The 26,440-nt window shown below is 39.6% G+C and overlaps 1 protein-coding gene across 9 annotated transcripts in view; it reads right to left on the bottom strand.

Annotated features, from left to right (window-relative positions):
- The window catches only part of ABCC9 (ATP binding cassette subfamily C member 9), a 76,048-nt gene extending 54,969 nt beyond the window's left edge, over positions 1–21,079 (bottom strand). For 4 of the 9 annotated variants that reach the window (XM_069806644.1, XM_069806647.1, XM_069806649.1 and 1 more), the window contains exons 1-7: positions 20,890–21,077; positions 12,465–12,630; positions 9,590–9,731; positions 9,107–9,228; positions 7,950–8,116; positions 7,031–7,273; positions 765–959 (exon numbers count right to left, since the gene is read on the bottom strand). In XM_069806644.1, coding sequence (XP_069662745.1) covers positions 765–959; positions 7,031–7,273; positions 7,950–8,116; positions 9,107–9,228; positions 9,590–9,731; positions 12,465–12,609 — 1,014 coding nt within the window. In that variant the 5' untranslated portion in view covers positions 12,610–12,630; positions 20,890–21,077. Of the gene's footprint in view, positions 1–764; positions 960–7,030; positions 7,274–7,949; positions 8,117–9,106; positions 9,229–9,589; positions 9,732–12,464; positions 12,631–14,220; positions 14,288–20,889 lie in introns of all 9 variants that reach the window. The other 5 variants (XM_069806641.1, XM_069806645.1, XM_069806648.1 and 2 more) reach the window with 3 other exon arrangements.
- Between the last annotated feature and the right edge of the window lie 5,361 nt (positions 21,080–26,440).

The following is a 26,440-nucleotide window of genomic DNA, read 5'->3' as shown; positions in this document are numbered from 1 at the left end:
CTGTCAGCTAGTAAAATAATTTTACCTGTATCTTTTCACTAGTTACTAATAAATTCTTTTTCCTATGATAGAAAAGGTTCTGTATCAGAGGTTTGCTCAGTGCTTAGAGGTGGCCTCTGAAATTTCAGTCTCCGTGAAACTTGAAATGAGCTGTGAACTAACATCTTTTGTGCATCTCTAGTATCAGGAATGCCATTGAATAAAGTAGATGCTTATCACCTTCTCACATGCACCAATGCATTTCACCACAGCAACAAGAGCACAACCAGTCACAAACAGGGAGTGACTACTCTCTGCCTCCCAGTGGAAAACAGATTTCAGAGAGCTCAAACCAGTCAATGAACTACCAATGGACAGACGGATAGAAATTAAGCAGAATTCCCAGACTCATCCCTGCTGGATGCCTCCCTGAGGCACCACCAGCGGGTGTCCTGCCTGAGACGAGGAGGCATAGTTAAAGAGGAGCAGAAAAGCTGTTCCTTCTCCCCAGAACTGCAGGGATGACTCCACCAAGAGGCAGACAGCTGGGCAACTGGGGGAAGCCTGCACTACCTGTGTTGCATTCATACCAAAGACTTCCACTACTGAGATTTATAACTTGACTGTCTCTCACAAAAAATTACTCAATTTGCTTGAAAGAAACAATGAAATAATACAATGATGATCACAGACATATAAAAGCATGCAGCCAGAAGTATTAAATACCTGATATGAATCTAGAACTACTACCAAACAAAGTCTTTCAATCCGTGTTGTCACGTTACCTTTTCTGTCGTATTTGTATTATTGGTTGTATTCTGGAAGCCCTGGACAATGCCAGAAATGCATAATGGCCCAGCAAAACCCAGCAAGTCAGCCAAGTAACGGAATGTGCTGCTGAGGAGAATTGGTCGTCCAAAAGCACTGTACATGGCTAACCATATGGAGGGACTCCGATTGGGCTGGTCTGCTACCTTTTTCTGGAAAACAGAGAAACAGGTATCAATGCACCAAGAAGAGACCTCCCTGGCTTTATTACGGCAACTTCCATCTCGTTCCTGTCTGGATGCCCAAATGGTTCCTGAAGGGTGTTTTGGAGTGGGTGAGGTAGCAAACATGTAGATATCAACAGATTTCAGACATTCTTCACAGCAAATTCAAATTCTGCCTCCTCTTGGTAACTGCGGTTTCTCATCTCTAAATCCTACCACTTTTCTGAACCTGTGAACACAGGAATGCACACACAGATTAATCATACTGGCATGTAGCCATTGCTCCTTGTCACATGTGCGCTTAGGAAAAGGTCTGACCTTTCAAGCCCTTGCTGGTATGGGTAATCTTGGCTTTCACAGTAGCTGTGAAACCACTTGATCCAGTAAAGGCCTCTGATGTGAGAAAGGGATTGAAAGAGAAAACATGGACAGACACCTACAAGAATACACTTTAATTTATCTGGATTTTTTTCCATCTCTTGGACGCCTTCCAGGAAGACACACTTCAGCCGATCAGCAGTTACTGTGCTCAACACGATGAAAGTAACAGGCTATGTTGGGAGGTAAGATTAAATCAACCAAGGATGCTTTCTAGCTTTCAGTTCTGTGGATCTATGCAGTATGACAACTCCTGCCCTAAAACACCAACCAGCAAATATCTCTGTATCTAGTCAGAGGAGTTCTGGCATTTCTGAGGTCCTTTCAATCTAAAGAAGAAAGAGTTTTACTTAACAGATCTATGGTCTGCAGAGTGCTTCCTTGCGCTTCAAGCAGCAGCTTTTGACACTTTAAAAAAACATCTGTCATTTTTCAAGTAGCACGGATGACTGCAAGTTGTAACCCACGCCAAGCCCTCCTGAGTGTTCACAGAGACATTTTAAGTATAGCCCAGTAATAACAACACCCTGCCCTGGCAAATTAACCAAAGAAAAACAAGCATGCCTGTACCCTGCCTGGCTGCCTTGTCTTTTTTCCTCTTTTCTCTGTTTTTCCTTTCATGCCACTTCAACAGTGAGATAGAATATGTGCATGGTGCCAAAAATGTACAAGGGTACAGGAGGGCCAGATAGCTGCTTACTGGCTTCTAGAGATTAGGCCAGGCTGGTCATACCCAATGCCAAGAGGCTTAATACAGAGAAATAAGCAGCACGGGGACAAACTGGAGGTAAGATTTCCGACAGTGGTAAGAATGAAACTGCTTCTTCAGATGAGGGAAAGCACGCAAGGGCCTCATGCAAATTTCCCAGACAAAAGGCTCTGAATCTGTTGCCTAATGGGTTTTGAGCTAGACGGCACTACAGGAGCTACTGGCATCCTCCTCAAATAAATGATCTGCACTTTAGCAGCTTGATATGAGCTAAGCTAATTTATTAGGAAAACACATCTGCTGTCTTTCAGAAAAAATTGCACATCCTATTATGGACATTCAATTAATGGTAAATTTGGTAAATAGCATTGGCAAATCCTTATTTCTTTAATAAGATTTTGCTATTTTAATAGCTGTTTTCACTACTACTACAATTCACATAACTGTCATTGCTACATGAAATATACTTACTTTTCATTGGAAAAAATATTATTTAATTTAAATTAAATTATCTAATAATCTCTATTGCTAAACACTGTTGTTTCTTCTTTTTTAATCAGAATTTCAAATTCACTGAAGTATCTAATGGGCAAGGGAGAGAAAGAAGAGTCGGTTTTTCTTCTAATCTTAAGCTCTTTTCCAGAATGGTTCTTGAGGCCCAGTGTTATGGGCTTGCAGTATAGTATGTTGTACATGCCAACCCTATCCTTTATTTAGGTGCTGAAGGATGATCTGTCAGTCACCACTCATTATAGCTGTCTGACAACCACTGACATGTTTCAGTAAATCCACAGTTGAAAGTTTGGCCAATGTCTTAAGACACAAATAAAAAGCTCTGTCTGGGCCTTCTGCATGAAAAAATGTTATTACCATGATGATTATTTTCTGCAGTTTCCCAGTCCCTTTAAACTGCTGTGGCTTGGGAAGCCACCTGAAGCCAAGAGTTTCTCCTCCTGGGCACAGGAGGCTGGAAGGACATACTTTCCTTTTGGAAGGTGAGAAAAAGTATCTTAAAACATAATGTTAAAAATGATCCAGTTACAGAAAAGGAGGGGAGCTGTACTAAAGACAGGGAAGAGTTGCAGCAACACAAATGTGAACTTAATCAGTTTACACAACTATACATCCTGGTGTTTGTTTAAATTTTCCAGGATTATTTTTGTTGGTATGGTTGGTAGCGTTTGTTGTGTGAATTACTAGGCTGGACTGCTGTTCTCACTTGTGGCACTTGCTTAGGTTTTCTTGTCACCTCCCTTTTAAATGACTGTAATTTTCTCTACCTTGGGCACTCAACAGTTGAAATAAGGGCAGTGAGACAGCACTTGCTGGTAAATCAAGCCACCTGTAAGGTACGCCTCAGTAAATACGGAAATCTGACTGTTCCCTTACTGCTGGAGCTGACAGTGTCAGTCTGATGCTGAAGGGCAATGCTCCGTCCCTGTGATTTCTAGCTACCTAACACACTTTCTTTTCTCCTGGTTTTGCCATAACAGGTAAGATCCACAGTGGCACATGAACAGCAAGTATAGGAAATTCTGATGGTCCTTGACTTTAAAAATTGCATTTTCTATTACACCATCCCAAAAGTAAAACTTTCTATTGACTGTCAGAGCAAATTACACAGGCTTTTGGTTGATGGGGTAAACCAAATGTAATATCAATGTGTTAAATCTAGTTTGGGATATGTGATGTATGATGCACTAGTATGTGGTTTGAAACATCCACACTACTTGTATAGAAACCAAAACAAAAGCCAAGCAACAACAGAAACAGGATAAAATTTTTGGGGAGGGGGATTATGTGACAAGTACTACCCACATATAGTACATTGGTCCAAAAATTTGGCTGTGAGAGTTTCATTGCATATTATTAAAGACTTATTTTTCTTCTCAATCTTATTAAAAAATGCCTTGTCTTCTGCAGAAGCAACCTTCCTATCCACATTTAGAATTTCTCCAGGATTCTTAGAAAGGTATGATAAAAACACTGTAAGATGAGGTATTTCTGTTTCTATAGGAGACTGTCCAGAAAGGCAAGAAAATAAAGCACGTCCATCTTTTAGAATATTTACTGACAGCAGGAAATAATGAGATAAGGAAAGCCAATTGCAATTTTTTTGGCAGTACTTTGTTTAGGAAAAAAACTCAAACAGCATATTTAAGTAAGCTCAATTATCAAAAGAGCTTGTTTTACCTCTAGTTTTATAGTATCTTCTAATTTGAAAGAACATATGCTATGTTGTTTTCTTATGATATGCTGTGTTATGCTATGTTGCCGAACACAAACTATCTATAAAACCAGCAACAAATGACCTATATCTTACTGTAAGTGTTGGAATGCCTTTTGCAGTAGCAACTACCAGACTAATAGCCAATTAGAATGTTGATCACCAGTTATTTAGCCTTGTATTGTGTTGGTTTATATTGCTTAATATTATAATAAAATTACTGATAACTGGCTTTAAAGTTCTATAAAACACCATGTAGCATGAAAGTGATATTAAAATTAAATTACTTGATGTTTTGAAAAAATTACTTATAACAAAAGAATTTTGAGTAGTGAATGTATTCATAATGCTAAGAAATGCTTGATGAAAACTTGAAGATGTAAGAAAATATAGAAGAGAATAGTGAATTCAGATTTGTTACTGAGAAGTGTTAGCTTAGGTCTTGTTTCAGTAGGCAAACCTTCATATGGTAGGACCCAGAAGAATTCTGTCAAAATAATTGAATACAGATTTCAGGAGTTACCCACTGACATCAAAGAAAACATGAAAAGGTTGAACCCAGTGTTCACAGACTTCATGGTTACGCAAGTGGCAATATGCTATTTAATCAGAAGATAGCAGCCATAAAGAGTTAATCTCAGACCCACTAGTTTACACTTGTATATGCTTGGGACACAGGTTTGGAAAACAGTGATTTTGAGAAACCAGTCATCAAAATTTAACCTGACTCATTTCCCTCATGCTATTACTTGTTAGAGAACCTCAGCTGCTTTCAATTTTCATAGCATGCAGAAGGGATAGCAAGACAACATCACGTGAGCTATCTCAAAGGTATTTTACAATACAGAATATTCATGGTCACGTTCAGCCTCGTTCATCAAGGCATGATAAGAAAGGTTTGGAAAGGAACAGAAGCCTTCTTTCTGCAGGGCCATGGAGCACAGCTGAGATCAGCTATCTCCAGGCTCAGGCAGGGGTAACCCCACTTAATCCAGAGGATGCTGGGGGGCTCCCCTCGCCAGCTGCAGAAGATTAGTGCAAAATACACCCTGGCAGCAGAGACAGTGACATATCATCTCTTCCAGATTCCAGACCATGCTTCAACCTGAAGAATTTTCTTAATTCTGAGGCTGCTTTCTGACCCAGCCGTGCACAAACCAACACATTCCTCCGTGGGAGTGAACTGCAGCGAGTTCCTACTGCCTGGCTCTTTGGATTGGTTTTAGCCCTTTGGTTTACTTTAACTTTATCTGTGAAGTATCAGTTTACTTTAGGGTTACAGCCTGTTTTTGAATATTAGCACAAATGTGCTAGAAGCTGTGGTAATCTCAAGACTTTAAACAACTACGGAAACCAAAAAATCTGATGTAAGCCAGCTTTATAAATGTAGGTGCATGTAACTGTACGGGTATGTTTATGCAAGTCTTCATTTGTGCATGACATGTGCCGAGGGAAGCTACACACTGAATGTTTGCATTCGTGCACATGAGCAATAGCACATTTAACTCGCCTTTTGGCATCTGAACCCCATATTTGTGCAGGCACACACAGTATCTGCAGATGTAAATGAGCTACAGAAAAATGCTTGCACCTAGACATCATGCCTGTCATTAAGAATGGCACAGAGACTCAGATCCTCAGGGGCATGTAGGTGCCTAAGACTTTTTGGTCTCTTTAAGCAAGATTTAGGCACCAAATGCTTCTTTAAGGAGCATGGTCTAAGGGATGCACTTCTCCTTTGCTGTGAAAAGCTCACTTCCAACGACTCAGTAGTTTTCTGCTTAAAGCAGAAGGGTCTCGGTCTCTAGTACTGTAAGCATTGACTATTTTGTAGAGAAGCAACCTACATCTATTAAAATAGAAACAATTGCACTGACTATGGTTTCATTTCAGAGGGCACAGAAAGGAGCCTGCAGCTCCATCATTTGCTGGGAGCAGAGAGCTGCTCCTCCCGGCTTCCCCTTGCATTGCAGTTCTAAACTGTGCACTGCTTGGAAACACATTTATCTGGTGTGTGCACCAGGAACAGGATTTATATGCTTTTGTCCTACATGATACATTTTCCAAAGTGGCCTCTTAATGCCTGAATTCTCTCTGTTTACACTTGAGAATTGATATGTATGTACAAATCAGGGAGACAGGCTCTCAAATTCTCCCTCCTTTCTGCAAAACAAAATACTTCTTTTTTGGCAGAAATCACCAGCTTTAAGCACAAGTGAAACACCACAGTGTTCCCTAAATGTATCCAGAGGTTTCTCTGGAAACTTCTGCCCTACCCAGTGAGTTCGCCCAACCTTGGTTTTGTACTGGGTCTGGCTGGGATGGAGTTAATTTTCTTCATAGCAGCCCATATCATGTTGTGTTTTGGATTGGTGACTGGAGAAAAGAGTGAAGGTGAGTGTTTCAGGCTGAAACTATGGACAGAATGTCTTCTAATTTAAGATGCTGTCACAAGTAGCTAAGGTTTAAACAAAGCTTTCACTTTTAAAATGAAATCTAGCAAGTAATCAGTCTGTTATGGTTTTAGTTTCCAGTTGCTCTCAATCTGGCAACCCTTCCCTGCTGTAAAATCACTTAAAACCAAAGAGTAACCATTGGACTGGAACATTCTAAGCCAAGTTTCACCTTGGAATAAACAGTCCTAAGTTAAAAATTCCTAAAATTAGGATTTCATAGAAGCAGAAAAAATTCAAAGTGACACTACAGTTTCTAAGGCTAAAGAGTGACACAAACATCTCCGGTTACCTTTTGTTCCTCATATGCTTCTTTGAGACAAATGTAATTTGTCAGTGCTCTCATTGCAATTGGAAGCTTTCCAATAGCCTTCAGGTCCACAGGTTTCTTGTGAGCAGATATAATAAGAGTATTCATCCACCAGTAAGTCGCCTTTGAGAGCAAATTGACAAATGGCTGCAGAAACCTCACCCCCAGGTCCTGTAGATCCTCTGGTGGCTTTACTTTCTGAGGGTTCATGAAAAAAACATACCTCTGGAGAGGAGAAAATAGACAGCATGTGCTCAGGAATTACCTTATTAACAGTAATTTTTAGTAAAAATTATGTATAATACAACTACAGTGTCATATTTGCATTTAACGGTAATTATACATTGAATTTAAATATAAATTTGCATGTAAATAGGATCATTTCCATGTTGAAAGCATAACTGGTGAGGAATTGAGCAATATGGTATGTGGACACAGCTCTGTAGCCTACCAGTACCACCTATCTCTATCTGAACAACAACAAAAAAGAGTTCTTGAGTTATAATTATATTTTAAATTATTGTCAGTAAGAATGTATGCTAACTTGTACATTCACTACATATATAGTTTATCTGCATTAACATAGCATATATTGTATAGATTACATACACATATACCCTTACAAATATGCATGAATATCTATACAAATACATATGCACTCTCTGTGTGTATACATATACACAAGCATACATACATACCAAGTCCAGGGGACACATCAAGGACATACATTTTAAAGAGATGCCAGGTCCCATTGATTTCTATAGAATTAACCAGATACTTATGGCTAAGCTAAACTTGGGCCTAAACTTGACACAAGCCAGAGTTACTGGGACTAAAGACCCATCTTCATCCCCAAGATACTACTGATACTTTTTCAGACCCTGATAAAGAACCCACATACCCTAACTCGAATGACATTGATCTCCACAGCCATCAGCAGCCCATAGAGAATGACCATAATTCCAGTGATGCAGAAACGCAGTTGAGAAAATGACACACCATCCTGGCAGTATCTGACAAGCTTGATCGTTTTGGTGACAAAGGCCATTATCCAGTAAAGAAAGAGAGCTGTAAAACATGCATAATTTAAAAAAAAAAATAAATAAAAATTGACTACACCAGCACTGCAGAAGTTTTAGCTCTCCCAAACAGAACTATTCCATGGCTTAGTGCAATGCAGGCACGGTGATCCTCTATATCGCCAGCCTGCAGGCTGGCGATGTGTGATGTCAGCCAAAGTCAGGAACTCAGGTTCAGGAGATTTGCTTTGCACTTCCTTTTCCCAAGTCACTGTTTTCTTTCCTGGGCCATCACCCTTCAAAGAGATCCACAATAGTGGGTCTTCACACAATTAGAAAAGTCCACTAAAGGTAATCTGAAGGGGAACTTTATTATTAAAATGAAGCAAAAGTCACTTAACATGACAAATATCATATTGTCTCTTTGAAAAAGCATGGTGCATATGGAAAGATGCTCATTTTGAAAAAGAGTTCATATAGTATAATTATATCCTGCATCCTGGCTTGTATCTGTCAATGGCTCATTCAGGTTGTTGAGTTATATGTAATTTGGACAGTATGCCTGTACGAAACATTATCCTGCGATGTCTAGTCACATTCTTCTGACCATCTCCTGACTTAGACAGTAGACTGGGTAACCTCAGAATCAACTGCAAAGAATGCTGTGAAACAACAGCCATTTGCACAGGATGATTTTTGATTACTTTTAAAAGTGGCCTTTTAAAATAGCCCTTTTGAATGAAGACAAGTTTTTGCCTCAAAATAATGAGCAGTGTTAAAAAATAAATACCTAAAAGCTTATGCTAGAAATACAATAGGCATACAATGCTTTTCCTTTTGTGATCACTTTCAGAAAGTTTTCAGGGTGTACGTTATAAAAGGTGCAATAACTCCTACAATAATACTAGTTCAAAAAGCAGAGAATTATTCCTCTCTCTTTTTTAGTATTCTCATTCATTTCACCATCCTCTTCAATCTACGCAAGCTGACTGTGGCTAACTCACTGGGTTTTGTAAGAGTATCTAAATTTTAGACTTACCCAACAGTAACTTTGGAAAGTTAGATGTTTCAATATTGTGGTAATAGACTATGGATACAGTGGCAGCCACAAATCCCATTATAGCTGGTAGAAAGAGATGCAGATGGCGAGATTTCATTTGTCTGAAAATAAATAAGGTATAAATTAGTGAATTTGGTGTCTTTTTTCACCACTGTTACATTCCTAGGGTTCTGCTAATCTATTTAAGAGGACAAATATGACTTTCCTATAGACAAAAAGATTTTTTCCATGTGAATGCTTTAACTTTTGTCAATATTGTAAATATTGACAATAAGAGAATAACAAAGTGCTAAGAACAATCGTTTCGCCTTCATCCCATTAAAATCGGGGCAGTTCATGAAATGATGCCCCATCTTTTGGGGGGAAAAACTCCTTACACCTTTTTAGCCAGCTCATCACTCAATAACACTTTACATTAACGAATGTAATTAGCTTGGCTATCCACCAAACACCATCACTTACGTATCGGAAACTATGCCCTCTGCTATTTCACACACATGTACAAACAGGAGGGTGAATGTCAGGATCCACCGCAGGTTGTGTCCAGGGAAGTGCAGCCAGGTATTGTGGTGAATCTGGACTTTGGAGCTTTGGCTTCCCCAGCCTGGGAAATAATAGTAATGAAAGAGGAAGGTTATCACACAGCCAGCCAGTGAGTGATCTGGTTATCAATTCCCTATTCTAATCCATAGGTCACACTTAATAGTATACAATTAATACAAAACCCCTACAAGAATATGAGGGCTGTTTTTACTAATAAGATGACCCAGGAGTGTCTGAGTTGCCATGTAGCCCCCCCCCTAATTTTGATCTAACTCTGTAGACAATGGGACAACAAGCTTCCCACAATTGCAATCAAAGAAAAGAGGTCCCCAGGCAAGAACAATGATGAGAAAACCAGAAGAAATGTCTCAGAGTCTCACCCTCACACAACAGGGACTGACAGTTCCTAAGTGATGGCATCATCATGTCTTTCCGAGTCATAGACAAGAGTGGGAAAAGTTTCCAACTGATAAAAATGTTGCATCCTCCAAAGAGGCCTCAAAGAGATATATTTACTTCAAACAAATAAAATTTATTATCTTTGTTTCAGGCCTGGTTGGTAGCACTGTCTCAGGGGATGCTGAATGGCAATTTCCCAATCTCCACTCCTCCGGCACAGCCCAGCCTCCTCACCCTGGCACATGAAAGCTCGCAGCACAGCACCAGGACTCAGCTGATTTAATCAACAAATTAATCTTGAAGCCTATTTCCATGTCATCACCTCAGATGGCACCTATCCTTTTCAGGCAAGATCCTCTCTGAGCCCAGCAACCTGGCAAGAAGTGGGACACCAAGGACCTGATGGATGTGACAGTGCTCGGGGAGCTGAGGACCGATCAGAGGTCAGCCTCTCATGACGGCGAGTCTGTCCTGCATGTTGCTTTGGCCTTGGTCCTGTCCCACCTGGTACAGGGCTGTCCTAAGTCAGCCCAAATGGCTGTACATGTCCCTCTTACTGTAAGGCAACTCCTGGAATTCCCTGACAGACTTCCTGAAGCCCATTAGAGAATCCCAAGAACAGCACATTTTGGGGTAGTAAAGAAACAAATCAAAAGAAAACACAAACAACTGAGTTTAAAACCCAGGATGCGCTTTTGATACACAAGGATGCAGCATCTCATTGTTCCTAGAGGCTCATCAGGTGACTCAGAGAAACATAAACCAGAGCCCGGGTTTATTCGTTCTTGGAAACTGTCCGGATTTCACCATTTCATCCTTGTTTAGTATGCGAAGTACTGCAGGAACGAAATATTCTCTCTTCTCCACATCTGTCTCAAGCACTTTCTATAGTTTCCTGAGATTTTCCTAATCTAATGTGGCTTTCTTTGACCTTGCTTCTATCTTTGTCTCTCCCAAGCTGCTTTTCATTTCTATTTCCTCTTTGCCCATACATCTGCACAAACACAGTTCATCATCAATTTTCGGTTTTGGAGTCAGTCAATACTGTGGATGCCAGTTGGCTTTTAATGTTCTGTTCAACAACTATTTGTCCTGATAACCAAGGTACAAAATAGAAAACAAAGAATTACATACATACACACATACATACATACATACCTACCATAGAATTTAAGCTATTATTTTTTTTCTAACATTGTTAGAAAATAGAGGGAATTTTCAGTGGCTGCAATGCTATTTCAAAATTAAATGGCTAATACCTGCAAAAAAACTAAAGCAGCCTGCTATCACTTGATGCATAACACAGAATGTTGTAAAAGATTATCTCTGCCCTCAGACGTTTTCATCAAACACTTCTGCAGAAAGCCCTGTAATTCAAGGATGACTTGCATCTCATCTTAAAGAAAAAGCCAGCACTGACATAAAGATCCAGCACTGTTGGAGAGAGTTCTCCCTAACCCTTTGGGTTTTTTCCAGTCTTTAGTTATTCTTTTGTTAGAACTTGTTTCTTATTCCCTTGCCTAATTACTTAATTAGTTTTCAGTCACTGGATCTTGTTACACCTTTGATTGCTGGGTACTGAGCGTCTTAGCCCACAGGTTCCTGTGGCCCTATTATTCAATCACTTCAGAGTCTTTTTGCATAATGGAAATCCTTAAATCTCTAGTTTGAATATAGTCTCAAATTCAAATCTTCCTTGTGGAAGGAATGTATTGCTATGGATGTATGTGACACCAGGAAGGTAACATGGAAGAACTGACATGCCATTTCTCATGCAGTTGTCAGGATAATATTTATTTTTATTAATACTTATTGCCTTTTGACAGTTATTCAAGTCTCTTTGTCTCCTATGATCAGTTAGAATCTGTTTGACAGCTCTGAAAAAGTATTAAATTGTATTTATTTCATCACTGCAAATAACTAGGATAAAGACACAATATAGAGAAAAAGTATCATTAGAGTACTGGTTTAGATGGGGCTTTTTACAAGAACATGTGAGTTAGGGCCACTCCACTGTCCTAAATTCTTCAAGAGAGATTTATAATTTCTTATTTTCATTCCTGTGGAAAAAGATTATCTCTTTTGCTCTACTTCTGTTTACAAATGTTGGCAAAAGAAGTAATTACTCTGTTTTAAAAGTTTCCTACACTTCTCCTAGCCTTAGATCCAAGTTGCACATTTTGGATATTCTCTGAAATTCACATCACTTGAAGGGAATTCAGACCCACTGCCCTAAGTCTTCTAATATCTAATAATAGCAAAGGTTGCAAGCTGCCAATTTCAAATCTGAAGAAAACTTCTCCAGAGAGAAGCCTCCAAGCACATATAAACATGAGTGAGTAAAAATACATGCTCAAGTGTTTGTAGGATTGCACAGCTCCATTGAATAACTCACCAATGAACAAAATTGGGAAGGTGATAAATAGCAAGAAGACATGGGGAACCAAGTTGAGGGCATCCACAAAGCAGACATTTCTTAGGACACCAGCACTGATGTTATAGGCTGAAGCATTGTCGTTACCACAAAATGCGAGCCTCATTGCTTCCAGAAGGTCTGACTACTACAAAAAAGAGAGAATAATTGACTACCAAGACTGCTAGCATTCCCTTTAGCTAAACACAAAATAAATACAACAAAGAGATACAGAAGGAGCACGCGAACAACACACAGAGAATAATTCAGTTCTATTTTGAAAATTCTTTTGGGCTCCATCAAGTATAAGCAAATTAGAATGAAGGCTGTGTTTATGTTAAAAGAATATTATTTATATTTAGTTAATATTTATATGTATTTATATTTATGATTTATTATAAGTACTATTTATTAAATACACTACGCTATGTCTTCTAGTGTTCATTATATGCACAGATCTTATGCTGCAAATGCTCTATGAGAATATAGAGAAAGAACAAGAAAGTTTTGAAAAAAACTTATTTCTATTTCTCATAAGAAAACTCAAATGCACATAAGCTGACTCCCGTGTGTTAGTGCTTCCTTGATGAGCCAATATTCTCTGTGCAACACCTCTGTTCATACAATTTGTTGCACTACATTCTCAGTGCAAGCTCTGAACCTTTGGTATTTGTGATTTGGCAGCTTTGCATTCACTGATATTTTGTATTTCTTCATTGTCCCTTAGAACAATGGTCACATACACTAGTCATTACAGATAATTGCCAAACTCTTGATCAAAGAAGGCTATATTGAAGATTGCATAGACAGTAAATCAGCATTTATGGTTGATCTTGCAAATCCTTATGCACGTGCTTAGCCTCACCTAAGCAGTTCTCTGACTTCCATGATTTCTTATAAGATTATTTTTGTACACCAAGATAAGCTCATGCGTTCGTGCTTGCAGAGTGTGGGCCATAGTATGACCCAGAGTTATGGCCAGCTTCTGGCTTTTATCAACTTACGCATCGTTTATTTTTTCATTCTTCTTTATAAGAAGATGAAACAAGATTGCAACCAAAATGTTTCCTTGCTGATTTCTTTGCCTGAGACTTATACACAGCAACATAGTGCTACAGAATAGGTTGTGTAAACTCATTTGCTCACATCTTTTTTTCCAAATTTTACATACTAAAAGGAAAGAAGATCTTTAATTCAGCAAAGTATATGTATACTTCGGTGAATGCATCTTTCTGCAACAACATTGGCATTAATGAGTTTTGCAGAATCAGAACAATATAGACATGCAAAAAATGCATGAACACAGTTGAAAAAAAAGTTAGTTGAATCGGGATAAAAAGGCTTTCCTTGTTTCCTGAAATAGTTCAGGTTAGTTCTATGAGCCTAGTTGTTTAAACAAGGTAAGCATAACAAGGCAAGCATAAACTACTCAAGTACTCCCTTAGAGAGAGCAGAAACATACAGATCTTCAAAAGAATACAGAGTTCAAAGACACACTTTGAACCTCTGCTAACCCCCTTTTTCCTTTTAACTAACTTTTTGCTGGATCTGAAAAGCATAATCCATATTGAAATACATCAGTGAAATTTGTAAAGGCGTTTCATTGAAAAGAATGTGATAAATGCAGTCTCTTTTCCAAACATATCAGCAGTTTATGGTCTGAGATTTGCCAGAAGTTAAGCATAACTCAGAGTCATATGGTGGACCACATCCTGCAAAAATGCATGCATGTACTTACTGTGGTGCAAAAGCTGATGGGCAACCCACTCAATCTTCAGTAGAAGGTGGAGAGTTTGGCCCATTCTCTATAATGAATAGAGTGATATGACCACTATCATCCTATCATTTCATTTTTATGCATATGATTAGTAACACAAAAGAAACATTATGTTCATATGAATTCTGTCTGAATAGACTGAGGAGTTATTAGCAAAACAAATAGGGAATTTTTAAAAAAACTACACAGAGATTGGTTTTAATTTGTAAAAGCTCAACATGTCTCCTTTAAGAGAAACATAATGGTAATGATAATCTCTTGAAAATCAGAAGTGTCGTTTCCTCATTTTTATCGAAGGTCAGAAGTCCAAGGGAGTTCTGCTGGGAATTTTCCTCCCTTTCCCACAAAGAGGACTCTTTTCTGAGACAGTGTAAGACGCTATTGTGGTCTAGTGGTTGGATTGGTACCGAAAGGCAGGAGGATCCTGGGTTCAAATGAGCATTGAATCATTGACTTCCAGTGTAGCTTTTGGCTTTTAGTCAAAAATAGATCTGGGAGAAAGGATTAAAGCCATCTCCAAGAGAAGCTAAGGGAAGTGTTGTTTTTCTTCCATTTTTTATGGAAGGGAAATGGAATATAGGTAGTAGGTGTTCCTGTGGAAGAAAGGACTATTAACCGCACGGAGAGTGCTATCTGCTAGCTAGGACCTACCATCAGGTTGTAGACGTTTCATATTACACCTCAAACAATGGTCCTTAAAAGCTCTCAAGAAAGATGCATCTTTCAAGAGTCGCATCTGAATCTTCACAAGAATCTGTGCTGTGCCTAGTTTTGTGATGGAGTATGTCCAATAACACACTCTTAAAACCAACCGTCCTTTGCACGTTGGCAGGGCTGAGGAAAGAATCTGGCCCTATTGTTAATACTGATGTATAGAGACAGTACCCATCATACTGATGATAATTCTCAAGAGTAGGTATAAGCAGTCTATTCAAAATACTTTTGTTACAGGTTCATTTCAAATAAGAGGTAGAATTTAATTTTCTTCTCTTAAAATGAGAGAGAAAATAAAAAAGCCTACGTTGGTCAGTTTGTAAAAAAAACCAAAAACAACAGAAAATCAGAAAGGTTGCATTGCCAATGAAATGAGATAGGGTAATTGACAATAAATTCCCAAGTTTTTAAATTAGAATACACTTCATTAATCAGCACATCCAGTGACCATGTTCATTAAACCTCCACATGCTTAAAATCTATCAAAACATTCTGATCAGTCTCATGGTGCTGTGTTGACCCAATGCAACTTATGATTTGGCCTCATAAAACACTCACCAGGTACAATTTCCCTTTTTAGCAGCACCCACTTCAAGACACACATCTAGCACAGTATGGTACTGATAGGGAATAGAAGAGGTAAGAACTGTAGAAGCATTAATAGCCCAGTGATCCTTCTTCCCCCCTTCCTTCCGTTCTTCCATCCATCTGTCCATCCACAGTGTGCTAGAAATGAGCTATGACTGGAAGTGGAGGACTCATGTTCTGCATCTGTTGGTGTATGCCACCTTTCATAGACATTTTCTGGTGTTTATGCAGACAGACAGCTAGTAGTTCTCTGTATCTTCAAGAGCAGCGTGTGAAAACACTGCAGTACATTAAAGCTCTAAGAAATAATTTTATCTCCAATGTGCCTCACAGGGAGCAAGTAACCACCCCATCATTCCCTTCCCATCCATTTCTGGTGCAGAAGGCAGATCCGATATACCCTCCAAAGTTTTGCCCATGTGACTCAAACCACTGGACCTTGCTCTGTTTTTTGGAAAACTTACATACATATGGGGCTCTGGAGATGCACTGATGCACAGGCTCATCACCCCAAGCATAAAGCATGTCATGTAGTTTCTATTTCTTTGCTCAAGTTTCACAGATAGGGGAAATATATTGGATGAAATTTTTCTGACGTGTAAGGGAGGATGCTTTGCATTTACAATCAATGCGAGTGAGACTCCCATTTTGTTCGAAGCTGAAATTAGCCATTACTTTCCACTGCATCAGGGCATGCCTCCAGAGGATCATTTTCATTGGCCTCAAGGTTTAACAAGCTGTGTTCATTTCCAAAGGACAGAAAGAAAAGCCCCTAAGGCAGAAGAACAAGTCCTTGACTTCTCTAGACAGTATGGGGCAATTTACAACAATGCTTGTGCAGCTCCACTAAAAGTTAACAGGAGTTGGACCATGACAGGTTTCACAATGCAATTGCTCATCCAAGGAAACAGTGTAACCTTCAGTCTTCTTCAAAGGAAAATTTGATAATAAAATGGCAAAATTTTTCTTGCCAACACTCAGATCCCATGCTTGCAAAGCTCTGCGTAGCTACAGATGAACACATTCTTAGGGCTGCAAACAGTGCAAGTAGCATGTTCAAAAGCTTCAGAACAATTTGAGAGTCTAAGCTGCATTTTCAAACAGTATTTCAGTGTTGGGAGTTAAGGCTAAAGAGATCTTTAATAATTCTAAAAATTTTAGAGTTTTAAAAGGCCTCAGCTATACTGACTTTTCACTCAAAAAAACAAGCCTGGAAATGATGACAATTTGGAAGATCTTGACTGCAGATAACCAATGAAAGGCAGAGTGAAAAGGCACTATTCCCTCCTCTTGTGTAAAACCATAAGATTTCACTTCATGAAATGAAAATGTGAAATGGAAGAACAAATTCAGAAAAATCACGAAGAATTGCAGTTATGCTTACTGTTGTAACTCATCAAAAACTGCAGCTGGAGTTAGAAAGGAAGATGGAACACTTCTATGGCTGATCACTGACCAAATTTTGTTCCCTTAATAATAATGAAACTATTCTTCGATTGGCTTTAACTCTTCTAGTAAGCCAATGACGGGCTTCAGTCAGAACTAGATCTGTAGAGAGGTGAATAGAGGTATCTTGCCTATGCAAGGAAGTGCTGTTTGTTTCAGTCAGTGCTGAGCATTGTGCAAGTACATAGTTAAATACACTAAAGACTTTTTATATTTTTCCCGAGCACCAGCTGTTGATCATTGCCAAAGACAGAATGCTGACCACACCGAACAAGTCTAACCCTGTAACAGATAGCCATGCTGAAGGTCTTTGAATTAGCCCTAAGCACGTCAGAACACAGAACTGACTCAAGGTTTCCCACAGTGTAGCCAAAGGTGATTTTCTCCCTACCAAAGATGAGGAGAGAGACTTTTTAGGCCACAGTAAGTACGCAGGGAGAGATCAAAGAGGAAAAACTGGGCTGCAGAGCCACATGAGGAGAAAGTAGTTGAAGAGACTTCTGTTGTCAAGGGGTGGAAAAGCAGTTATTGCTGCAACTCAAGAGAGGTTATCACATTCCATAGCAGCAATTGCCCTCCTACAGCTGCTAAGACACCTTCCTTGGTAACACTGGCAGCAGCCCAAAGCTGGCCTTCCTGGAACTGTACATCGGTGAATTAAGCAGCAAAGCCAGATGGTTTTATCACCCTCAGCAGTCTGCTGCTGTAGGCAGCTACCTGCTTCGCTGTAGGCTACACAGACTAGTAGAGAGCCATGCAAATACTAGTTCAGCCTCAGAATTAATGGTCTTAATCACCATGGTGCTGTTCCCAAGATAAGAAGCCCTGCTCACAGCAAGCTTGACATCGGTGCTTAGTTGTTGCAGTTGCCATACTTCAATTCCAAAGTTGGCTCATGCAGGGCTATCTCAAGCACCCACGAGCCATAGGGCATTACAGCAGAGAAATATCTGCTAGTTTCTTAGCAAATCTTTATCTATGGGTCCCAAAGGCAGGGATAGTCACTGGGAAGCAAAGGACTCTTCTTCTCATATGGACTGCCAAGACCTTTTCTCTAAGCTCATGTTCAGGTCGTAATCTTTGGAGCTGAAGGCTTCTTTACAGGCAGAGGGCTTTGTCTAGCAAACAGCAATGTCTGCAAAAACTGGGAGCAGTCCGACTGCCACATTAAAACAATAAAATGCATAACCCAAACACAAATATTTGGGAGAGAACAGACAAAAGGGTAGCAAGTTGTTTTGAAATTTATTGGCCAGCTGAAGTTACTGACCACTATTTCTCATCAGGTAGTAGCAGCCTTTCAGAATAACTGATGAGATCCTCATTTAAGAAGACAACACTATTCATACTTGCTACAAAAAATGGCTTTCCCAGAGATAATTTCCCTTTCTGTTGAATATAGTAGGCCACCAAATTATGCTGGGGTGATTACACTGAAGAGAGTACATCGCAATATATTCACTTCACTGCTAATTATAGCAGGAATGTTATACTTCATAATAACGTTGACAACCATACTAGGTTTAACCTAGCATTTCAGTCAGGGGAAATGCAGTGATGTGATAAAGTTTACCTGAAGGTACCAGCTACATTCAGAGCTCCAACAGGAGTTCCAAGTACCAGGTAATTTTTTGTTTTAACACTTAAAGACTGGAAGGCCTTTGTCCTTCAAAGTTATTGACAAATTGCTCAGTCTTTACAAAGTCTTGAACTGGTCAGAAATTTTCAGAGGTGTTTCTTCTTTCTCCTTTTGAAAATGGCATTTGCTGAGCAGTTGGCTACAAGCTAAAGCCATGAGCAAAACAGAGGATGGGAATGGAAAGAACAATCAGGAGGACAGGCCCATGATGATGCCAGTGGAAGGCAAGATTCAGCTCTCCTTTACACCATTGGGGAATCTGATTCCCTGTTGGTTTACTTTAATGAGGATGTGAACTATCTGAACAGCAGTTTACACTGCAATGAAATAGCTAAAAAAACTTATGTCCTTTAAGCATTTAAATTTGCATGCTAAAATCCCCATCACTGGCAAGTTGAGACTTTCTGGTTTTGGGCTAAGGTGTACAGACATAGTCATAATATAATAAACAGAAACCAGTACAAAAGAGATTCAGGAATAAATATTCACTGTGAGGAAGAAAAAGGTTTGGGGAAGAAAAAAATAGGACAAAATTGCAAAAATTAATATGATGTAGCATTGAACCTAAACACTTACAAATCTCATTTTAACAAGCATAAATGGGGATTCTCAGGGCAATAAGCCAGTTCCTGAGATATATTTTCCACAAGCAATTGTTAAGAAGACAATGGGAAAATGGTAGATAATTTAAATTTCCATAAAAATTATGAGAACATCCTTGCCAAATGCAAAACTGTAAGATTTCTAGTTAAAGACATTTTAATTACCTTAGCTATTTTAAAGTGGGCTTAAAAGTCTTCATATTCAAGAGTTTCATCTTACCTGGATTATCACTCTGTTCAGCATGCTCTGCAAGATACTTATGATTATAAAGAAAAGAGTATAAATACACTCCTCACGTGGACCTTGTTTGGGGGAAATAAGAATGTTCTGAAAAACATTTATTTCAGTAGTTCTGTTGCCTATATTTAAAAAAGAATAAAATTAATAGCTGCACTTCCTAATTAAAATATGTCAGCTTACAGAGCATACTTGGGTCTCAGTTCAGATTTTTTTTTTTTTGGTCTTACATAAAATGGGCTTTATATGCCCATATATGCATATATACATGTATATATATAGATATATACATATGTGTATGCATATAGACACAGGATGGAGAAAGTACTCAGAGTTTACAAAAGTAGTTAGTTCTTATCTTCTGAATAATTGAGTCATTACAAAAGCAAGAATTTTTCTTTCCTTCTTGAATTTCACACAGAAAATTTTAACTAAGGACAAATTATGAATTTATAGGTTTGGATAAGCACAATGGAAGGCCTAACTCTGAGTTTTGCCACAGATTTTAGGTTAGTGCTCTGCATCTTTTTCCCTTCTAGGTATAAACCTAACAGTTTGCTCTTCTTCCCTTCCTAAAAGCACTGGACCTAGCACAATCTGTGTGATCTACAGTCTATGCATTATTTGCAAAGAGTTCTGCTAAGGTAATGGCAAAAAGTGCAGCCCCTTTAAAACCTATTTTATCAAAAATGATCCTGTACAAAATATCATTTTCCTTTTTACTCCTATTTCAGCTGTGACCACCTATTCTAGATAGACCCTGCTTCCTTGCTAAGCACTGTCCCAGTTACCTTGGGCCTTAAGGTGATGAGTTACCTCTGATAGTTGTCAGCATTCTCATCACTAACTGCCATACACCAGCAGCCCGATCCAAACGTTACTGAAGTCAATGCAAGGAATCTCATTGACTTCGGTAGGTTTTTGGATCAGGCTCCAAACACAGAGAAAATCACAACAGCAGTGGTGCTAAACAGGCTATTGGCACTGAAAAGCATTTCACACAAACATCTGCAGTGGTCTCACACATCTAATATATTGCTTTTTTCTTTTTTGGTAAGCTTCTTAACACAATGCGATTTCCAACATCAGCATGCTACACTGCCTGCTGTAAAACCTTCGACTTCACATGCCAAGGCAGGACAGTTTAAAAAAAGAAACGTAACCCTGTGAACAGCAGCAAAGAAAGCATCAGCAGGAGGGGACGGTAAAGGCTGAGAACGCCTGCGAATGGAAAAGGAAAAGGAAAAAGAGATTGGAGTTGTAATCCTAGGAAAGAACGAGGAGCAGCCCTGTCCCACAGATATAAAGGGAAGGAGGAGGAGGTGGTTAGTGGGAGATAATGGGGGAGGGTCATCGCATGCCCCGTTTGGTTGCTGAATGTTAGATCAAACTCTGTAGCTTACCTTTGTAAACACAAAACCAAAATACCAACCCAAATTGTCACTCGGTTGTGCTATGTGATCAATATCATCCCGATGGCAGGATTTTCCTCCACTTAGTGAAGCCGCTCCAAGCCCTGGAGTGGATTATTTTTAGGCTGGTGATGGGAAGATCAGCTGCTGCCTCCTATCGAGTTTCCAAAGTGCACAAACTCTTCTTGTCTTTCTCATACGCTGAAGGGGGCAGGAAACTGGGAAGAGACAGGCAAGCAAAAAGCACCAATTTTTCGCCTCCTGAAGCTACAGTCCCCTGGGATTTCTTCTGCTTGCTTTTATTTTCATTTTTCCCCCACTGGAGTAGTAAGATTCCAAGAGGCTCTATTACAGCGCATGGACTCTTAGCAGATGGTTATTCTGAAGTAATTGATTTAGACAAGGTAGTCTAACTTTTGGCAGGCTTGCAGAGATTCAGCTTTTGATTTCTTTTGAATTAATCTTGGATAATTTGAATTTGACAACATAATTTTGCATGTCTTCCATCATCTTGAGCAGAAGAGAAAAGAGAAGTCTACTCGGATATTTCACTTTACCCTTGATACCTCCAGACACTTCTGCTTAAAATACAGACCAAATGCCACTTTTTGATCACACAGATCTGTTTCTTTTGAAACAGATTTTTTAGAACTTGAATTAAAATTCAAAATTAATTTGATGCTCATACCAGGAATATTGTTTTCAATACAATAGCCCTTATTTACAAGGGATAATATTTTTTGGCTGCAAAATACATTGTACATGTTTACTTAGAGAGAAGAAGTCCCGAGAGAGCCTCCATACAGTCAGTCAGCTTGTTTGTTCATTTTCTTTCAGTGCCATTGAACCAAGATATATCAAGGTTCAGATTTTCCATCATGATAGTTTCACTTGAGCCCTACAACTTGAAGCCACAAATAGGAAAGACCCGGGACTTGGCGGTGCATCACAGGACACGTGGTAGCGCAGGGTGGTTTTGAGCAGAGCTATTCAGTCGTCAGGTACCAGAGCTGGAGGCCCCTGGGACAGAATTTGCTTAGACTTTGCAGAACCCAGGAGTTGCATCTAGATCACTAGAGAGCTAAACAGTTTCCGATGGATTGAGGTCAAAGACGGTTTCATGCCATGAAAGGGTTTACAGTGAGCTCTGAGTTGAGAATATAGTTGGATGGCTGAGGCCAAACACTGGCAGGACTCATCAAAATCTTGGCAAACACAGCTTGCTCCTTTTTCTCTGATGTTTCTTCCATTATAATTGTAGGGATAAGCAAGCGGAAACCTCAGATCTAGAGAAAATTAGCACCTTTTGTTATCTTCCATTGACTTGAAACATCAATGCAGCATTACACTGAGCAACTCAGTGCTCAACAGTCCTCCACGGCACTTGAACACTTTTACTTGTTTTTACTTTTTTTTTTTCTTTTTTTTTCCTTCCCTTTCATGTATTAAACTTCAATGCTTTGGAAAAAAAGATTGTGGTTTGAAAGCTTCTGACTTCTGCTATGTATCTACGTTTCATTAAAGAAGACAAAAAATAAACTCTTTAACCCACCTCATCATCATTTAAAATAGCATTGTCATGTGATATTTCTGAAAATACATATTATTTCAGACAGAATTGAGTAGCATTTGTGGTCACAATTTTCTTTACCAAAACATGAGAATTTGGTTCATTGTCATTCAGCTCTGTCATGTCTACGAAATTGTTTAAACAGGAAGGAAAAAAAGAAGGTAAAATGAATGTAGAAGCAACTGGCATGTTTCGTTTTGCTGTTTCTAAATGAAGCGCTTTCGTGCCTCTAAATGACAAGCTAAAATGTTTTGAAATGCATTTTTAAAAGGATTAAGAAAAACGAAAAGCTTTTAAATGTCAGAACACACATTCTGCTCTGATCTGAAGTGTTTTTTAACATCTCGGCTTTTCAGTTTGCCGGGAGGGGAAGAAAAAAAAGGGGGGGGGGGCAATAACGGGAATTCGAAATATTTCAGGGTACGTTTGGACCTGTAAGGGGACGGAAAACACCACAGGCCGCTTCTCAGGTCCCCCCACGTGGCGTCCGCCACCAGTTTTCCCAGGCCGGCCTCCAGCAGCCGAGCGCTCCGTTACCCACATCCATCTCCCGAAGCCGGAGCTACTTCGGGCGGACGCGGAGGTGCCAGCGCCGCGGGACCGCCCCGGGTCCCACCATCGCCAGCGACCGGCCGCCGGCCCCGGCCCGGGGACGGCTGCTCGGAGCCGATGTTCGGCGGCCCCGGCCCGGGGACGGCTGCTCGGAGCCGATGTTCGGCGGCAGCGGGGAGGGAGAGATGCGGCAGCCCCCTCCCCGCCGCGGGCTCCGGCCCCCGCCTGCCCCCGGGGATGGGGGAGCGGGCGTAGGTGACCACAGGGGCTGGGCAGGGTAAAGACAGAAGCTGATGGCTTGCAGGGGGGCGGGGGGGGCAGTGCCAAAAATTCGAAGCGGATCTTAACGAAAGCGCCGAGTTTTGGCTCCAAGGCAGGCGGAAGCCAGGACCCAGCTGGCCGTGATTTCCACCCTGTGGTGGGCTTCCATCAGCTTGACTGGCTAAACCCCAAGGAACCTAAATGGTGGAGGAGTAGCGGGAGCGGGAAAAAGGTTTTGATAAATCAGGACTCACCAATGTGAGGAAAATGCCCTGACAGCTGCTGCGGGTATGCATTCATTTGCCATAGCTCCCAGATGAGCGCTCTCCACTTGAATTGTCTTGGTTTATTTAACTCACTAAACAGGAAAGGAAGGGTATCTACTCTGGGCAGTGTTCACATAACAAACTATTCTGGTTTCGGCTGACAACAGCTCTCTCTGCCATCCTCCGTATCGCAGACGGGTCCATAGGTCTCCCTCTACGTGTACGTTATGGCATGCCAACACTAGCAATCAAGTCACTGGACCGTACAAAGCTACCGCTCATTAGCCAAACGCAGGTAGCTGCATGCAGTCTCCTAGTCTCTCCCATTTCTTAGGTGAAGAGCTGAAATCACCATCATTTCATCCATGCGTGCAGGCTATTTTGTTTGAACTCTTGACACTAAAGTAGCTGTTTTGGAGAAAACCTCTCATGGATATTTTGCTGAGCAAGTGGAGGTAAATTCCTGGACTTATTTTAAACCTACATATATCATTTATACCAGGGATTTAAGCTAATACAGCAATATATAGCAAATGTTCGCAGTAAATTATATGTTATGGTCTATCAAGTCTTTATTTTACTTCTAAATTTGTCACAGTGACAGAATCCCCATAGCGCTGTGTCAGAACTCGTGCCATCATATAAAAAGATCAGACTGACACAGCTTCAAGATTAGTTTTATTTATGCTTACAACCCTATTTTAAAAAAAGAAAGGTTTGCTGTATTGGTTTTAATTAAACATTGCTCACTTTTTCTAAAAAAATGGATCTACCAAGAAAATGTTAATGAAGTAGCAAAGACTCCATTTTCTATTTTAATTTTTTTTAATGTAATGGAAAATGCAGCCTGGTCTTTGAATAACTCCTCTGTCCCTTTTAAATATTTATTGTGATTAAGCTTGGAGGGGGAAAGCAGTAGAAGCTTAGTATTATTTGAAATATTTTCCACAGCTTTTTTTAAAGTTATGACTCCTGGTTTCTATGGGGAAAACTGTTGTGGAAAATATATACAGCAAAAGTTCAACAGAGCAACTTAAGTAGAGGAGAACTCTATATAGAGAACTAGAGGAAAACCCCAGACCTCAGAGTTCATCACTATAAAAGGTGTATAAAGCCACAGGACTTGAACAGGGATTTACAAACCTTCTGATCTTTGATGGACAGCTGTGTGTAAGTGGCGCAATGGTGGAGTCAGAGGCACCAAACACAATGCTACGATTTGTCTTGGCAGCTCTTAATGTTGGCTGAATCTGTGTGTAAAGTTGCAGCTTAGATGCTACACACAGTATAACTTTTCAGATCTCCAGTTTTATTTGTGGTGTTTGATAAAGGTGTTGGGTTTTTTTTAAAAAAAACATATATGGTTTGTATTACACTCTTTTTTTTGCTTCAGAAAACCCACAAAACCTGAGAGCTGTTCTTTGAATATTGGAGGGCTTTTCAAGGCTGTCAAGAACAATGTAAGATTTCCACATCCTCTAAGCATAGAAGAGTTACATCCGAAGTATCATACGGCAAACTTTTTGTACTATAATTTAAATCCTACCAAACCCATAGACCCACTTGTATTATAAATTACAATGATATTGTGGATTTTGCTTGTGTGTCTGTATGTGTGGAGCTGGAAGAAAGGGTTGTCTTTTTGTTTTTATCTGTGCTGTATTGAATTTGTGTCCTCTAGGCTGACATTGGACAATTCAGACTATTCTTGTGTGTTGCCCAGAAAACCTTCACTTATCTCTAAAGCCAGCCAGTTGGATTTCATCCTCTCTGCAAACAAGACAGGACTAAACTAGCAACAGGTTCATTTTCTCCCAACTTAACAAGGCACCTATATTGTTTAGTCCCATTTACAAATTTTGGCTTTTAGATACATAGTAGTCAGAAGCAAAAAGATGTTTAGGTGTCAATTTCAGTGTGAATGCCTGAAAGGGGAGTTAGATACTAAACACAGAACTCTCCTCACCCAGGACTAGATGGCAGATATTCGATTATTTATGTCTCCACCCATTGCCTAGACTCACTATACGGCATTTGGAGAGAAAAAGACATTTTCAGATGATAATTCTTTTCAGCCTAAAACAGGTATGTAAGATAGTGGGAAGTCATTCCCCTTTGGATATGACTATCTCACCCCACGGCAAAGGAGAGAGTCTATATGACTGCTATAGGCTTAAGTAATTCCACACAGGTAGAATTAGGGAAGTGGACCCCTGCTGCTATGCATGCTATGCTACGTTTGGAAATGAATCTAAATCACTGGAGCATTTTTGAAAATTTTACCCTGTATCTTTTTCTTTTCTTCTTCAAGCTATGGAAATAAATTTTCAACCTGAGATATTTTTGCATGTATCTACTTTATGTTATTGTGTATAGCAAGAGAATATGATAAAAGGGTAGTAATCACAACAAGTACCTTGTAGAAACCATCCCCACCATTTTTACTAGACCTGGTAGAACCCCCACAGCCCTTCGTCCACATCCCTTACTGTCTCTGATTGTAATTCCAGAAGCTGTCATACTTAAGCACTGCTGTGTTCTATGCTGGGATAAATGTATAGCATAAGGAAAGATGAATTATCAAAACTGTAAGAGATCTCTTTTATAGGAAAAGATGAAATTCATTTGCCTATACTAACCCAGAAATCTGACATCCTCTGTATATAAAATACAGCTTTCTTTTTTTGTTATTTGCACCATATATAATACATTCTTCAAAAAGCAACTACCATAAGAGGATGCGTTCAATCCTTCAGAAGATCCATATCTTCTTTTTCAGGCAAGATATATAGTGCAGTTCCCTTGCTTTTCAAAAAAACATTCAACCGTAAAGGTTCCTACATCTGCCTTTTATCTAAATCCTTATACTCCAGTCTCTGAAGTTGCATATTTC

The sequence above is a fragment of the Haliaeetus albicilla genome, chromosome 19, assembly GCF_947461875.1.
Source record: "Haliaeetus albicilla chromosome 19, bHalAlb1.1, whole genome shotgun sequence".
Classification (NCBI taxonomy): Eukaryota; Metazoa; Chordata; class Aves; order Accipitriformes; family Accipitridae; genus Haliaeetus; species Haliaeetus albicilla.
This window is presented reverse-complemented; position numbering and strand designations above follow the sequence as displayed.